Source organism: Symphalangus syndactylus, chromosome 1, assembly GCF_028878055.3.
Source record: "Symphalangus syndactylus isolate Jambi chromosome 1, NHGRI_mSymSyn1-v2.1_pri, whole genome shotgun sequence".
In the NCBI taxonomy this organism is placed as follows: domain Eukaryota; kingdom Metazoa; phylum Chordata; class Mammalia; order Primates; family Hylobatidae; genus Symphalangus; species Symphalangus syndactylus.
The window spans coordinates 89,935,853-89,952,525 of record NC_072423.2 but is presented as its reverse complement, the minus strand read 5'-3'; the positions used below and the strand labels follow the sequence as shown (position 1 = coordinate 89,952,525).

Here is a 16,673-nt window from a genome sequence, read left to right as displayed (position 1 = left end):
CAGTCTATGGCAGTGGGTCTGGCAGTGCGCTGCTCCCTCTGACCTTTCTCTACACCCTCGGGACACTTATTTAAGATGCCAATTACAAGCAAAGCCTCCCACTGCCAAAGCCGAGGCAATGTGCTCCAGAATTACCCTTCCACCAACACTAGGTACAATGCCAGGAGAGAGAATTCCTCAAAACCAAGTCAGATTCTCCCTTACTCAGCACAGGGCCTGGCATCTAGTGAGGGCTCTGTTTTCATGTGACAATCAACATAAGATCAAAGAGGTTTTGGCTCCCCCCAAGAAAATAGAAAGTTGGAAAGAATATCGCACTCACTGTAACAACACGAAAAAGCCAGATAAATTACAAATATCATGACTTCTCTCAAAGATGTCAGAGAACTGAGGTCACGAGGCAACCCAACAGACGAAACCTAAGTAAAAAGAGGCCCTTCAAAAGAGAAACGAGAGCCGTGCACTTGCTCACCTGTGGCAGGCACAGGAAGAAGAGACACTGGACATCATACAAATGGGTAAAAGGAATTCAGCTAAAAGAAAATTTTTTTTTTTTTTTTTTTTTTTGAGATGAGTCTCACTCTGTCGCCCAGGCTGGAGTGCAGTGGTGTGATCTGGGCTCACTGCAAGCTCCGCCTCCTGGGCTCACGCCATTCTCCTGGCCTCAGCCACCTGAGTAGCTGGGACCACAGGCGCCCGCCACCACGCCCAGCTGATTTTTTGTATTTTTTTTTTTTTTTTAGTAGAGACAGGGTTTCACTGTGTTAGCCAGGCTGGTCTTGATCTCCTGACCTCGTGATCCGCCCACCTCCGCCTCCCAAAGTGCTGGGATCACAGGCGTGAGCCACCACGCCCAGCCAAAAAAATTTTTTTTTAAATTAATACAGACAGGGCCAGCCTTATGTTGCCCAGGGTAGACTGCAGTGGCTAGTCAGAGGTGCAATTCCACTACTGATCAGCACAGGAATTTTGACTTGTTCCATTTCTAACGTGGGCTGGTTCACCCCTCCTTAGGGAATCGGGTGGTCCCCTGCTTCTGAGAGGTCAACATATTGATGCCAACCTTACAGCAGACACCTGATTGGTACAGAGCACCGCAGCCCAGACATTCCTGGGCTCCAGCGATCCTGCTGCCTCAGCCTCCAGGGCAGCCACGACTGCAGGCCTGTGCCACTAAAATTTGCAATGAATTGTTAAAAGCCAAGTGTGGGCTAGCATGAGTGTATAAAACCACAGACACAGGCTGGGCACAGTGGCTCACACCTGTAATCCCAGCACTTTGGGAGGCTGAGGCAGGTGGATCACCTGAGGCCAGGAGTTCTAGACCAGCCTGGCCAACATGGTGAAACCCTGTCTCTACTAAAAATACAAAAAATTAGCCGGGCATGGTGGTGGGCACCTGTAATCCCAGCTACTCGGGAGGCTGAGGCAGGAGAATTGCTTGAACCTGGGAGGCAGATGTTGTGGTAAGCCAAGATTGTGCCACTGCACTCTAGCCTGGGCTACAAGAGTGAAACTCCGTTTCAAAAAAATAAATAAATAAAAATAAAAATAAAACCACAGACACAAATGGAATATGCACCCACTCACGGGTTCTTCTCACAAAGGTATGCTCCTGACAAAGACTGGGTAGAAAGCAGGAGGCTAGAAAGAACCTTCCTCAGTGATGAAGGCCAGGAGGAGGGAAAGAGCCAATGTGTCCAAAAAATGCATATCCCAGTGCCTTGGGAGCCCAAGGCAGAACTGCTTGAGGCCAGGAGTTTGAGACCAGCTTGAGCAACATAGTGAGACCCCATTTCTACAAAAAAACAAAAATAGCTGGGTGTGGTGGCACGCACCTCTAGTCCTACCTACTTGGGAGGCTGAAGCAGGAGGATTGCTTGAGCTGAGCTCGAAGCTGCAGTGAGCTAAGATTGCACCACTGCACTCCAGCTTTGGCAACAGAACAAGACCCTGTCTCAGGAAAAAAAATAAAATTAAATTTAAAAAAGCATAAAGTCCAGCCTGGACTCTTTTCCTCTACCCCTATGGGAGAGGCACTACAACTGAGAAATCCCAGCTCCAAGACCCAGGACCACAGGGGCTACCTGGGACTAAGGCTAGACCAGGATAACACAGACTGCCATCCCAACCTCTCCTCCCCTGAACAAACCAAGCACCAAGTGGGAAGCAACAGGAAGGCTGCTGCACTGGGGAAAGGCAAGAACACAGACAGAGATTCCCTCTGAGACACAGAAATACAGGGAAGGCTGAGAGCTGAAGGTAGAATAGGGTTTCTCTTAAGAAACCCTCTGGAGGCCGGGCGTGGTGGCTCACGCCTGTAATCCCAGCACTTTGGGAGGCCCAGGAGGGCCGATCATGAGGTCAGGAGATCGAGACCACCCTGGCTAACACAGTGAAACCCCATCTCTACTACAAATACAAAATATTTGGCTGGGCACGGTGGGTCATGTTTGTAATCCCAGCACTTTAGGAGGCCGAGGTGGGCAGATCACGAGATCAGGAGATCGAGACCATCCTGGCTAACACGGTGAAACCCCGTCTCTACTAAAAATACAAAAAATTAGCCGGGCGTGGTGGCAGGCACCTGTAGTCCCAGCTACTTGGGAGGCTGAGGCAGGAGAATGGCGTGAACCCAGGAGGCAGAGCTTGCAGTGAGCCGAGATCACGCCACTGCACTCCAGCCAGGGTGACAGAGACTCCGTCTCAAAAAAAAAAAAAAAAAAAAAAAAAAAAAATTAGCCAGGTGTGGTGGCACGTGCCTGTAGTCCCAGCTACTCGGGAGGCTGAGGCAGGAGAATCGCTTGAACCCGGGAGGTGGAGGTTGCAGTGAGCTGAGATGGTGCCACTGCATTCCAGCCTGGGCAACAGATCCAGCTTCCACCCTAAGCACATGTTAACACTAGACACTAGTAATGCAATGAAGGTAACCAAAGCAAAAACAAAACCCAAGCTGAGCTTACCTCCCAGCTCACTGACTTGATCCCCACACTAACAGTAAAGCAGAAGCAGCATCCCCGATTGTAAGCATAAATACAATTATGAGAAAATTACGAGAGACATATAAACAAAAGAAGAAAAAAACAAGACACTGTCAAGGGACAAAGAAATCAACAGAAGCAGATTGAGGGATGACCCAGATGTTGGAACTATCAGACGGGGAATTTAAAATGACTATGACTAATATTAAACGCGCCAGTGGAAAAAGCAGACAAAATGTATGAACAGATGAGAAATTCTAGCAGAGAGTTGGAAACTCCAAAAGTCAAATGGAAATGCTAAAAATAAATACAGTAGCAGATATGCAGAATGATTTCAACAGGCTCATCATGAGATTTGACATCATCAAGGAAAGAATTAGTGGAAGATAGGTCAATAGATATTATCTAATACAAATTACCCAAACTGATACAAAAAGAGAAAAAAGAGTAAAAAAAACACAAAACAGAGAACCCAAAAGCTGTTGGACAAACTGAGCGCAGTGGCTCACGCCTGTAATCCCAACACTTTAAGGGGCTGAGGCGGATGGATCACTTGAGGCCAGGAGTTCAAGACTAGCCTGGCCAACATGGTGAAACCCGTCTCTACTAAAAATACAAAAAAATTAGCCAGGCATGGCGGCACGTGCCTGTGGTCCCAGTTGCTCAGGAGGCTGAGGCACAAGAATCACTTGGACCCAGGAGGCAGAGGTTGCAGTGAGCCAAGATCGTGCCACTGCATGCCAGCCTGGGTGACACAGCAAGACTGTCTCAAAAAAACAACAAAAAAAACCCCCACAAAAGCTGTTGGACAATATTAAACCATTTAACTAAGTATAACTAGAATCCTAGAAGGAAAAGAAGGAGAAAACAAAGCAGAAGAAATATCTGAAGGGATAACAGCTGAGAATTTTTCAACAATAATAAAAGATATGAAAACGCAGATCCAAAATGCCCAGAGAACCCAAAAGCACGATAAATATCAAATACCTACATATATAAATATCAAATAAATACCTACATATATAATATTGAAACAGCTAGAAACCAAAGACAAAATATTGAAAAGATTCAGAAAGAGAAGACACATACAAAGGAACAAAGATACAGCAGACCTCGTCACAACTATGGAAATGAGAAAACAGCACATGGTAACACGAGAGGGAATATGAAGCTGGTGACGCACTGAAGGTAACCAGAGCAAAACCAAAGCCCAAACCCAGCGGAACTCCTGACTATCCGATCTTGTACACTAAGAGCTGGCGGTAGAAGTGTGTTTATTTAACAGAAGAAAAAACATTGTGACCCTCGAATTCTATATCCAGTGAAAGTATCTTCCAAAATGGAAAATCTGGCCAGGTATGGTGGCTCACACCTGTAATCCCAGCACTTTGGGAGGCCGAGGCAGGTGGATTGCTTGAGCTCAGGAGTTTGAGACCAGTCTGGGCAACACGGCAAAACCTCATCTCCACAAAAAATACAACAACAAAAATTGCTTGGGCATGGTGCTGCCGGCCTGTAGTCCCAGCTATTCTGGAGGCTGAGGTGGGAGGATCGCTTGAGCCCAGGAGGTGGAGCCTGCACTGAGCCATGACTGCACCACTGCACTCCAGCCTGGGTGACAGAATGAGATCCTGTCTCAAAAAAGAAAAAAAAAGGGAGGCAGGGGTGGGGGGCGGAATTTGAAGAGACATGTCACCAAATACACATAAAGGGCCGATAAGCCCTTGAAAAGATCCTCAATATTATTAGTCATTAGGGACATGCCAATTAAAACTATAGTGATGTACCAATATATTCTTCTTGGAATGGCTAAAAACAAAAACAAAACCCTGATAATACAAAGCGTGGGTAAAGATGTGGAACACCAAGCCCTCCCTTCACGTCCAACACCCTGGCAATCACTGATTTGTCCCTGTAAGTTTTGCCTTTTTCAGATTATCATGTAAACAGAATCACATTCTTTGAGTCCAATTATGTACTGAGTATGTACTCGTTGAGTCTGATCTTTTTTTTTTGAGATGGAGTCTCACTCTGTCACCCACGCTGGAGTATAGTGGCATGATCTCGGCTTAATGCAACCTCCAACTCCCTGGTTTAAGAGATTCTCCTGCCCCAGCCTCCCGAGTAGCTGAGATTACAGGCGCCCACCACCATGCCCAGTATTTTTAGTAGAAACGAGGTTTCACCATGTTGGCCAAGATGGTCTCGATCTCCTGACCTTGTGATCTGCCCACCTCAGCCTACCAAAGTGCTGGGATTACAGGCGTGAGCCACCGTGCCCGGCCGAGTCTGACCTCTTTTGCTTAGCACAGAAGTTGGCAAACTATGCCCTGTGAGCTAAGAATGATTTTTAGAGACTGGGTCTCACTCTTGCCCAGGCTGAAATGCAGTGGCGTGATCATAGGTCATTGCAGTCTCTGAACTCCCAGGCTCAAGTGATCCTCCCAAGTAGCTGGGAATACAGCGTGCACCACCAAGCCCAGCTAATTTATTTTTATTTTTGGAGATAGGGGGTCTATGTTGCCCAGGCTGGTCCCAAACTCCTGGTCTCATGAGATCCTTTGCCTCAGCCTCCCAAAGTGCTGGAATTACAGGTGTGAGCCACTGCATCCAGCCAAGAATGATTTTTTAATGGTTGGGGAAAAAAAACCGAAAGTATATTTCATAACTGGTGAAAACAGTATGAAATTCAAATTTCAGTGTCCACAAATAAGGTTTTATTGAAACACAATCATATTCATTTGTTTATCTGCTATCTGTGGCTGCTTTCATGCTACAAAGGTCGAGGTATTTATGAGAGGCTGCATGGCCTGGAAAGCCTAAAATATTCACTATCTGTATTTGCTATCTATATTTACCTATTATAGAAAAAGCTTACTATCTATATTTACCTATTACAGAAAAAACATACTAAAAGTTTTATTTATTTATTTTTGAGACAGAGTCTCATTCTGTCGCCCAGGCTGGAGTGCAGTGGCCCGATCCTGGCTCACTGCAACCTCCACCTCCCAGGTTCAAGCGATTCTCCTGCCTCAGCCCCCCGAGTAGCTGGGACTACAGGAACCCGCCACCACACCCAGCTAATTTTTTGTCATTTTAGTAGAAACAGGGTTTCAGCATGTTAGCCAGGACCTCAGGTGATCCACCCGCCTTGACCTCCCAAAGTGCTGGGATTACAGGCGTTGACTCACCGCGCCCGGCCCTATTTATTTTTTTGAGAGAGTCTCGCTCTGTTGCCCAGGCTGGAGCGTAGTGGCGTGATCTCGGCTCACTGCAACCTCTGCCTCCTGGATACAAGCGATTCTCTTGCATCAGCCTCCAGAGTAGCTCCACCACACGCGGCTAACTTTTCCATTTTTAGTAGAAACAGGGTATTGTCATGCTGGCCAGGCTGGTCTCGAACTCCTGGCCTCAAGTGATCCAGCTGCCTCGGCTTCCCAAAGGAGGAGCATGTAATCTCATGCTGAAATTACAGGCATGAGCTACCACACCTGGCATCATTATAAAGTTAAACATATACACTTAACACATGACCCAGCAAATCCTTCTCCTGAGTATTCACTCAAGAAAACCTAAAACCTATGTTCACAAAATCTGTATGCAAATGTTTACAGTGGCTTCATTCATAATCACCTAAAGCTGGAAACAATCCTAATGTCCCTCAGCTGGTCAACAGATGAACAGACCATGGTACATCCACACAATGGAATATTACTCAGCAACACTAAAGAATGAACTATTGATACAAGCAGCAACAAGGATGCGCATCTCAAATGCATTATGCTTAGTCAGGGCAAACTTGTTCTGTAAAAGGTTGGAGAGTAAATATTTGGACTTTGTTGGCTTTCCAGTGATTGTATAAGGCTCCAGACTCTGTCTTATCACTCTTCATACCTGGAACCCACAGACAATGGCTGCTACTTTCTGATACAAATACTGAGTGAAGACACAAAAACAGCAGTCCCAGAGTGTGGCAGAATGAATGACACGTCCCCTAACATCCAATTTTCTTGGATAACAGAATCTCCAACGTAGCTGGGCAGATGGAAGAGACTGTATTATTTTTCCTTATGGTTAGATGTAGCCAAGCAACTAAGCTGTAGCCAATGGCAAATAAGTGGAAGTATGCTGGATAATTTCCTGAGCGGGATCTACAAAGGAGGGCTATGCACTTCCACACACTTCTTCCGGGCTGAAATATGGCTGTCCTGGATCAAGAAGTAGACAACACATGCTAGGATGAAAGAGCAGCAAGTAGGGGGGACCTGGACCCATGACTTTTCAAAGCCCCTCTATGAGCTCTGGAGTGTGCCTTCCTCTGGACTTTGCCTTCCTCTGGACTTCTGTCATGAGAAAGACAGTTCTACCTTCTTTAAGCCATTATTGTTTTGGATTTTTTTTTACTCGTAGCCAAAGTTAATCCTAACTATACACAGTTAGAATTCATTCCTCATAAAGGCAGTGCCTGAATGAAACTTTTTTTTTTTGAGACATAGTCTCACTCTGTTGCCCAGGATGGAGTGCAGTGGTGCAATCTCAGCTCACTGTAACCTCTGTCTCCCAGGCTCAAGCGATTCTCTTGCCTCAGCCTCCCAAGTAGTTGAGACTGCAGTTGCCCGCCACCATGCTCTGCTAATTTTTGTATTTTTTGTAGAGATGAGGTTTCACTGTGTTGGCCAGGCTGGTCTCAAGCTCCTAACCTCAAGCAGTCCATCCGCCTCAGCCTCCCAAAGTGCTCAGATTAGAGGCATGAGCCACTGCGCCCGGCCAGAATGAAACTATTGAGGAGCTTTGGCTAGGCAGACTTAGTTGTCTGATTCCACTCTATTCCCAGAGTGGTTCTTCTTCAACCTTTGATACTGTGAGCTTCATATACCCTTCCACTAAATTCGTTTTTGCTTAAGTGAGACAGACAAGTTTCCACTCTGTCTTGCAAATAAAAAATCTTAACTGATAAAACAAATTTTGTACACTTAACAAAAATTTGAACAGTGTTTGGGTTGAGTGTCTACTTCATGAATAAAAGAAAAAAATTATAGGCCAGGAACAGTGGCTCATGCCTGTAATCCCGATACTTCGGGAGGCCGAGGCGGGCGGATCATCTGAGGTCAGGAGTTCGAGACCAGCCTGACCAACACAGAGAAACCTCATCTCTACTAAAAATACAAAATTACCCGGGCGTGGTGGCACATGCCTGTAATCCCAGGTAGTCAGGAGGCTGAGGCAGGAGAATCGCTTGAACCTGGGAGGTAGAGGTTGCAGTGAGCCGAGATCGTGCCATTGCACTCCAGCCTGGGCAACAAAAGTGAAACTCAGTCTCAAAAAAAAAAAAAAAAAAAAAAGAAAGAAAAAAGTATCTAGGATAAAATTCTAGATCAAATCAGCCTAAACTGTCCTATTTTCACATTATACTGCTTATCATGCCCAGTACCTGTGGCCCAGTAGTAAATATCCCAGTCATTACTAGGCTCGTTAATCAGGTGGTCATAGAGGTTCAGCTGCTTCTCTGTCATGCGCTGCAGATGTTCTTTAGCAAAAAGGCTAAAAACAAAAAGGAAGAAAAAAAAAGAGGTTGAGAAGGCTGTGTTTAATAAAAGAGAAGTGACACCAAGACTCCTACTCCCGGGAGTCTCTCTGAACCTACTCTGGCTCAGGAAGCTGCCCGATTTAAAAAAAAAAAAAAGACTCCTAGTCCCATACCTAAGAAGAATGCAGTTTTCCAACATTCCCCTCTTTCTGCTCTCATAGAGCAGGCGGGCTCTTTTGGTTTCTATGGATTCATCAGTTCTCTCCTGCCATGGAGGCAAAGGGATTTCAATCATGTCCTTTTGGGAATCCGTTGGGCTGTCACCTTTGTAGAAGCGTCTGAATGATGTCACACTGAGCAAAGGAGACAATAGGCTGTGCCTTGACAGAGCAAGCATCTGAAATGAACAAACCACAAACATCTTTACAATAATGACGACTATCATCACTATCATTTACTCAATGCTTACTAGGTGCTGAATGCATTCAATCACATTTAGTCATGAGGAAATTACACTGCTGGCCAGGCGTGGTGGCGCACACCTGTAATCCCAGCACTTTGGGAGGTCGACGCAAGCATGATTACTTGAGTTCAGGAATTCGAGACCAGCCTGGGCAACATAGCGAGACCCTGTCTCTACCAAAAATACAAAAATCAGCCAGGCATAGTGGGGTAGTCCCCATAGTGCCTGCAGTCCCAGCTACTCAGGAGGCTGAAGTGGAAAGATCATCTGAGCCTGGGAAGGTCGAAGCTGCAGTGAGCTGTGATCGTACCACTGCATTCCAGCCTGGACAACAGACCCTATCCCCCTGAAAAAAGAAAAGAAATTATGCTGATATTGTCCCCACTTTACAGCCAAGGAAATAGAGGCTCAGGAAGGTTCAATAACTCACCCAAAATCATCCAAATAGTAACTGCAATTAGAATTAAAACACAGTCCTAACTGCAAATGTGTCCTTAATCAGTGCCTTTCCAGAAACTATCCCAGCAGAAATAATTTTTCCTTCCTTTGCACTCCCTTAAAATTCTTACAGTGTGGTTTATACTCTACTCACTCTCCTGTGTCAAATCCTGAGCACACAGAGACAGCATGATCCCTAATCCCCCAAAGGCTCCCAAGCCAGAGAAGTGGGTAACTTATCAAGACATGATGTCAAGGTGGTGACCTCAGCAAGAGGTGAAGATGGTGGAGTAGAAAACCCCAGATCCTCCTTCCCTGATGGAGACACTGAGCCAACAGCAACAAACAAATTCCCTGTGAGAAATCCAGAAACCAGTAAGAGGCTCCTGCTCCCCAGGTGAACACAAAACCAGCTGCATCGAATACAGCGGAAAAATTTGTAGCATTCATTTGCCATAGTCTCTCCCCTCCCTGCCCAAGCATGATCATGAGATAACCCCCAGCTCCTAGCTTCAACCCGAGATAGAGAAGACTGAAAACTATGTATAATGTTCGGACTTTTGGGGGGATCAGGTTTCTGTTTTGTTTGAATCTAAGTGCTGACAGAAAAGGACAGCAGGTTGAGGGAGAACAAAGAACCACGGAGAACAAAGGTGACAGTTTAGACTGGCAAGCACTCACTCCCTCATCACTCATCCTTGGCTCAGTGCAGAACAAGCAGGAGAAAACTCCCACCTCCCAGCTTCTCCCTAGGGAGGGAAACAGGTGCAGTGTGCAACCAACATTCTAGCTTTTCGGGGCTCTCTGGGGGACTGGTTTCTGTCTCTAAGCACTTGAAAGGATCTAGCACATTCTAAATGCCTGGGTGACTTGCTGCTGATCCAGAGGATCCCTGAAAAGGCAGAGAAAGGCCAATACAGCCCAGTGGCCTCTCCCAGGGTTGGGGGGAGTGGAGTGTGCATCTAATAGTCTGACTTTTTTTTTTTTTTTTTGAGACGGAGTTTCACTCTTGTTGCCCAGGCTAGAGTGCAATGGCGCGATCTCGGCTCACCGCAACCTCCGCCTCCCAGGATCAAGCAATTCTCCTGCCTCAGCCTCCCGAGTGGCTGGGATTACAGGCATGCCCCACCACGCCCGTCTAATTTTGTATTTTTAGTAGAGACAGGGTTTCTCCATGTTGGTCAGGCTGGTCTCGAACTCCTGACCTCAGGTGATCCGCTCACCTTGGCCTCCCAAAGTGCTGGGATTACAGGCATGAGCCACCACGCCCAGTCGTAACATTCTGTCTTTTGGGGAAGCTACCAGAGGGACCGGTTTCTGTCTTGCCCAGCTTGGGGCACTGATGGGACATGGCATACTCTAAAAGTCTGGAGGCCACCGAATAAGACAGCTGGGAAACTTGCAGCAGCTCGAGAAACTGCACTATCATAGGCAGACACTAGAGGGAGCAAGAGATTATGGGCTCCTGAAAAAGAAAACCGGCAAATCCCTCCAATTGGGAATTTACATCCACAAGTCCAGAAAAGACACATCCTCAGGAAAGGATTGAGAGGCCCTCAGAATCTCTATCCATGCTGACTGGTGAAGGCCAATCACCAGTACAAAGACTGGGAGAGACAGATGATTTTTCAAATGTAGAAATCACCAGTACAAGTTACCAAGTACATGAATAAAGAGGGAAACATGGTCCAATTAAAGGAATGAAATAAATCTCCAGAAACTAAGAAACAGAAGTACACAGTGAATCACTGTGAATCATCTGATAAAGAATTCAAACTAGCCATAATAACGATGTTCAATGAGCTTTGGAAAGTGATGCTTGAACAAAATGAGAATACCAACAAAAAGAAAACATTAAAAAATAACCAAATGAAAATTTTGGAGCTGAAGAATACAGTAACTGAATTGAAAAATTCACTAGAGGAGGCCAGGCATGGTGGCTCACGTCTATAATCCTAGCACTTTGGGAGGCTAAGGCTGGAGGATCACTTGAGCTCAGGAGTTCGAGAACCAGCCTAGGCAACATAGTGAGACCCCGTCTCTAAAAAATAAAAATATATAAAAATTTAAAAAAGGCCCCACGTGGTGGCTCACACCTGTAATCCCAGCACTTTGGGAGGCCAAGGCAGGTGGATCACGAGGTCAGGAGATCGAGACCACCCTGGCTAACACGGTGAAACCCCGTCTCTACTAAAAATACAAAACATTAGCCAGGCATGGTGGCGGGCGCCTGTAGTCCCAGCTACCTGGGAGGCTGAGGCAGAAGAATGGCGTGAACCCGGGTGGTGGAGCTTGCAGTGAGCCGAGATCGCGCCACTGCACTCCAGCCTGGGTGACAGAGCGAAATTCCGTCTCAAAAAAAAAAAAAAAAAATTTAAAAATTTGAATAAATACAAAAATTCACTAGAGAAGATCAATAGTAGACCTGATCAAGCAGCAGAAAGAGTCAGCAAACTCAAAGACTGGTCATTTGAAATTAGTCAGGGTTTTTTCTAAAAAAAAAAAAAAAAAAAATGAGAAAGAGTGAAGAAAGCTTTACGGACTCCATCAAGATCAAGGAGATCAATATACACATTATGAGAGTCCTATAAGAGAAAGACAAGGGAGGAATGCTTATTAGACGACATAATTGGCTGAGCTCAGTGGCTAATGCCTGTAATCCCAGCACTCTGGGAGGCTGAGGTGAACGGATCACCTGAGGTAAGGAGTTTGAGACCAGCCTGGCCAACATGGTGAAACCGTCTCTACTAAAAGTACAAAAAGTAGCCAGGCATGGTGGCGCGTGCCTGTAATCCCAGCTACCGGGGAGTCTGAGGCAGAAGAATTGCTTGAACCCAGGAGGCAGAGGTTGCAAGGTTGCAGTGAGCTGATAATGTGCCATCGCACTCCAGCCTCAGTGATAGAGTGAGACTCCATCTCAAAAAAAAGACATAATGGCTAAAAACCCCCAAAGTTGGGGAAAGAAGTGGATATCCAGATTCAAGCCCAACAGATCTCAATTAACATGAAGCCAAAGAAGTCCACACTGAGACGTATTTTAATCAAACTGTCAAATGTCAGAAAAAGCTGGGTGCAGTGGCATGTCCCTGTAGTTCCAGCTACCTGGGAGGCCGAGGTGGGAGGACTGCTTGAACCCAAGAGTTAAAGTGCAACCTGAGCAACAAAGCAAGACCCTATGTCTTTAAATAAAGTCACAAAAGAGACACCAAGGATGTGCATGCACAGAGAAATGTGAGGACACAGTGAAAAGGTGGCCATCTGCAAGGCAAGGAGTGAGGCCTCGAAAGAAACCACATCTGCCAACACCTTGCTCTTGGACTTCTAGCCTCCAGGACTATGAGAAAATTAATTTCTGTTCTTCAAACCACACAGGTTATAGCAGCCCTAGTAAACTAATACAGCATGCAATGAAAATTCAGATTCCCGAGCCCCACTATAAACATTCTGGATGAGAATCTCTAGGACTGGGCCCTGACGAATGAATTTTTTTTTTTTTTTTTTTTTTTTTTTGAGACGGAGTCTTGCTCTGACGAATGAATTTTTAACAACCCTCTAAGATATTCTGACGCAGACTGAAGGCAGGGATTCCTACTTTCTATACTAAAATAACATGATTGAGTAATTTCTACAGAAATGAATGCAGATGGGGAGGACTCTCATTATCAGTACAAGGAAATTGTTCTAATAATTGGGATGTCTTATTATTTTAGCCAAATTTCACCCATTTTTTTCTGTTAGTATCAAGGCAGCATTCCATAAAAGAAACAATAATGGTTGTCACATAGTTCCAGGGAATTGTGTGACACTGGTATGAGTTGTGTTAAAGAAATTATCGGCCGGGCGCGGTGGCTCACGCTTGTAATCCCAGCACTTTGGGAGGCCGAGGCGGGCGGATCACGAGGTCAGGAGATCGAGACCACGGTGAAACCCCGTCTCTACTAAAAATACAAAAAATTAGCCGGGCGCGGTGGCTGGCGCCTGTAGTCCCAGCTACTCGGAGAGGCTGAGGCAGGAGAATGGCGTGAACCCGGGAGGCGGAGCTTGCAGTGAGCCGAGATTGCGCCACTGCAGTCCAGCCTGGGTGACAGAGCGAGACTCCGTCTCAAAAAAAAAAAAAAAAAAAAAAAAAAAAAAAAAAAAAGAAATTATCACTGGAGGCCGGGTGCGGTGGCTCACGCCTGTAACCCCAACACTTTGGGAGGCTGAGGTGGGCAGATCACGAGGTCAGGAGATCGAGACCATCCTGGCTAACACGGTGAAACCCCATCTCTACTAAAAATACAAAATATTAGCAGGGCGTGGTGGCGGGCGCCTGTAGCCCCAGCTACCCGGGAGGCTGAGGCAGGATAATCGCTTGAACCCAGGAGATCGCGCCACTGCACTCCACCCTGGCAACAGAGTGAGACTCCATCTCAAAAAAAAAAAATTAAATTAAAAATATATATAGAGAGAGACAAGTACAGAATACTATAATACTGTAACTGGTATGTAAGTCACTTTTAATTTTGGTATAGAAATTAAAGACAAAGGTATAAAAATAACTATAAAAAATTGTTAATGGAGACAATATAAAAAGATGTAATTTGTGACATCAATAACATACAAGGGGGTCATAAAAGAGCAGAGTTTTTGTATGCAATGGAAATTGAGTTATCAAAACAGATTGTTATGTTTTATATAAGCCACATGGTAACCACAAAGAAATACCTCTGTAAGCCACACAAGAAAATGAGAAATTCATTTCTCAAAGTATGTCACTACAAAATAAAAAAAAAGTCAACGAAATATAAAGGATGACCAGAGTGGAAAAGAGGAGCAAAGAAGTTGTAAGACAGAGAACAGTTTACAAAATGGCAATAGGAAGCACAGTCGGCCCTCCGTATCTGTGGGTTCCACACTTGTAAATTCAACCAACTGCACACTCAACCAACTGTGGATCAAAAATATTCAAAAGAAATAAATAATACAACAATTAAAAAACAACTAAGATATAGTATAACAAGTATTTACATAGCCTTGACATTGTTTTCGGTATTATAAGTAATCTAGAAATAATTTAAAGCATATGGAAGGATGTGTGTAGATTATATGCAAATACTATGCCGTTTTACATAAGAGACTGAGCATCTGCAGAGTTTGATATCCACAGCGGATCCTACAACAGTCATCCCATGGATACAAAGGGATGATTGTACTTCCCTATTTATTTTTTGAGACAAGGTCTCACTTCCGATGCCCAGTCTGGAGTGCAGCTGCAAAATCAAGGCTCACTGCAGCCTTGACTTCTCAGATGCACTCCCACCTCAGCCTCTCAAGTAGCTGGGACTACAGGTATGTACTACCACACCTGGCTAATTTTTTTTAGTAGAGAAGCAGTTTTGCCATGTTGCCCAGGCTGGTCTTGAACTCCGGGACTCACACGACCCACCCACCTCTGCCACTATTTACTTTAAGTATAAATGGATTAAACTCCAGGCCAGGCGAGGTGGCTCACACCTGTAATCCCAGCACTTTGGGAGGCCGAGGCGGGCGGATCACGAGGTCAGGAGATCGAGACCATCCTGGCTAACACGGTGAAACCTCGTCTCTACTAAAAATACAAAAAATTAGCCGGGCGTGGTGGGGGCCGCCTGTAGTCCCAGCTACTCCTAAACCAGGAGAGTGGCGTGAACCTGGGAGGTGGAGCTTGCAGTGAGCCGAGATCATGCCACTGCACTCCAACCTGGGCGACAGAGTGAGACTCTGTCTCAAAGAAATAAAATAAAATAAACTCCCCATCCAAAAGACATGAAGTGGCTGAATATAATGAATTAAAAAAAAGCTTCAACTATATGCCATACAAGAGACATTTTATTAAAACCTGGAAATCAATGTCAAAAGAAAAGCTGGAAAATTCACAAATACGTGGAAATTAAACAACACACTCTTGAACAATCAACGAGTCAAAGAAGACATCAAAAGGAAAATTAGAAAATATCTTGAGACATCACAGGAATAGTGGCTCACACCAGTAATCCCAGCGCTTTTTGGAAAGCTGAGGCGGGAGGATCACTTGAGGCCAGGAGTTTGAGACCAGCCTGGGCAACATAGTGAGACCCTGTCTCTACAAAAAAAAAAGCAAAAAAGAAGGAAAACAATAGGCCGGGCGCGGTGGCTCACGCCTGTAATCTCAGCACTTTGGGAGGCCGAGGCGGGCGGATCACCTGAGGTCTGGAGTTCGAGACCAGCCTGGCCAACAAGGTGAAACCCCATTTCTACAAAAATACAAAAATTAGCCAGGCATGATGGCGATGCCTATAATCCCAGCTACCTAGGAGGCTGAGGCGGAAGAATCGCTTGAACCCGGGAGGTGGAGGACGCAGTGAGCCAAGATCGTGCCATTGCACTCCAGCCTGGGTGACAACAGCAAAACTCCGTCTCAAAAAAAAAAAAAAAGGAAAACGACAAAAAACAAACAAAAAGGAAATATCCTGAGACAAACTAAAACCCAACATATACAAAATTATGAGATGCGACAAAAACCGTACTAAGAAGGAAGTTTATAGTGTAAACGCCTACAACAAAAAAGAATAAAGATCGAGTTCCGGGGTCTATAGGAAAAAAAAAAGAATAAAGATAGGGATGGGGGTAGGAGGGGAAGACAGAGGCAAAGTTAGTTACTTTATAACAGCAGGCTAGGAAAAAAGAATAATAAGTTCCAGTGTTCTATTACATATTAGAGTGACTACAGCTAATAACACTGTACTGCATATGTCAAGATGACTAGAAAAAGATCTTGAGAAGTTATTACCACAAATAAATGATAAAGATTTGAGCTGATGGACATGCTAACTACGCTGATTTGATTATACAACGGACACATGTATTAAAACATTATACTGTACCCCCATAAACACGTACAATTATTATATGTCAATTATAAACAAAACAAAAAGCTCAAGATACTATGTGAAACCACGAAAAGCATTAAAGACTAAAGAACTGGGAGAAGGGGCGCCCAGAGAAGTTGGGCTAACCTCGCCTGGGACGTAGGTGAGAGGCGAATTGGGTCTTGGACGATGACTGATCGCTTAAGCAGGTATTTCCAGACCGGCACACAGTAGGCTCACCAAAGAATGGAAGCGACCTTTATTTCCTGAGCTGCAGGATCGGCCTCTCCCTGGGCCTGCACTTGCCCTGGGCTATCGGGCAGACGAACTCTCCCCAAGATAGAGACCACAGAGGAAGACAAAGGGTAATCCCCGCTGCTGCCCGCCCAGGACGC

The 16,673-nt window shown here is 45.3% G+C and overlaps 1 protein-coding gene across 7 annotated transcripts in view; it reads right to left on the bottom strand.

Moving 5' to 3' along the window:
• LOC129484016 (succinate dehydrogenase assembly factor 2, mitochondrial) overlaps positions 1-16,673 on the bottom strand; it is a 66,334-nt gene that overhangs the window by 48,953 nt on the left and 708 nt on the right. For all 7 annotated transcript variants that reach the window (XM_055282034.2, XM_055281461.2, XM_055281785.2 and 4 more), the window contains exons 2-3: positions 8,682-8,905; positions 8,413-8,522 (exon numbers count right to left, since the gene is read on the bottom strand). In XM_055282034.2, coding sequence (XP_055138009.2) covers positions 8,413-8,522; positions 8,682-8,905 — 334 coding nt within the window. The remainder of the gene's footprint in view (positions 1-8,412; positions 8,523-8,681; positions 8,906-16,673) is intronic.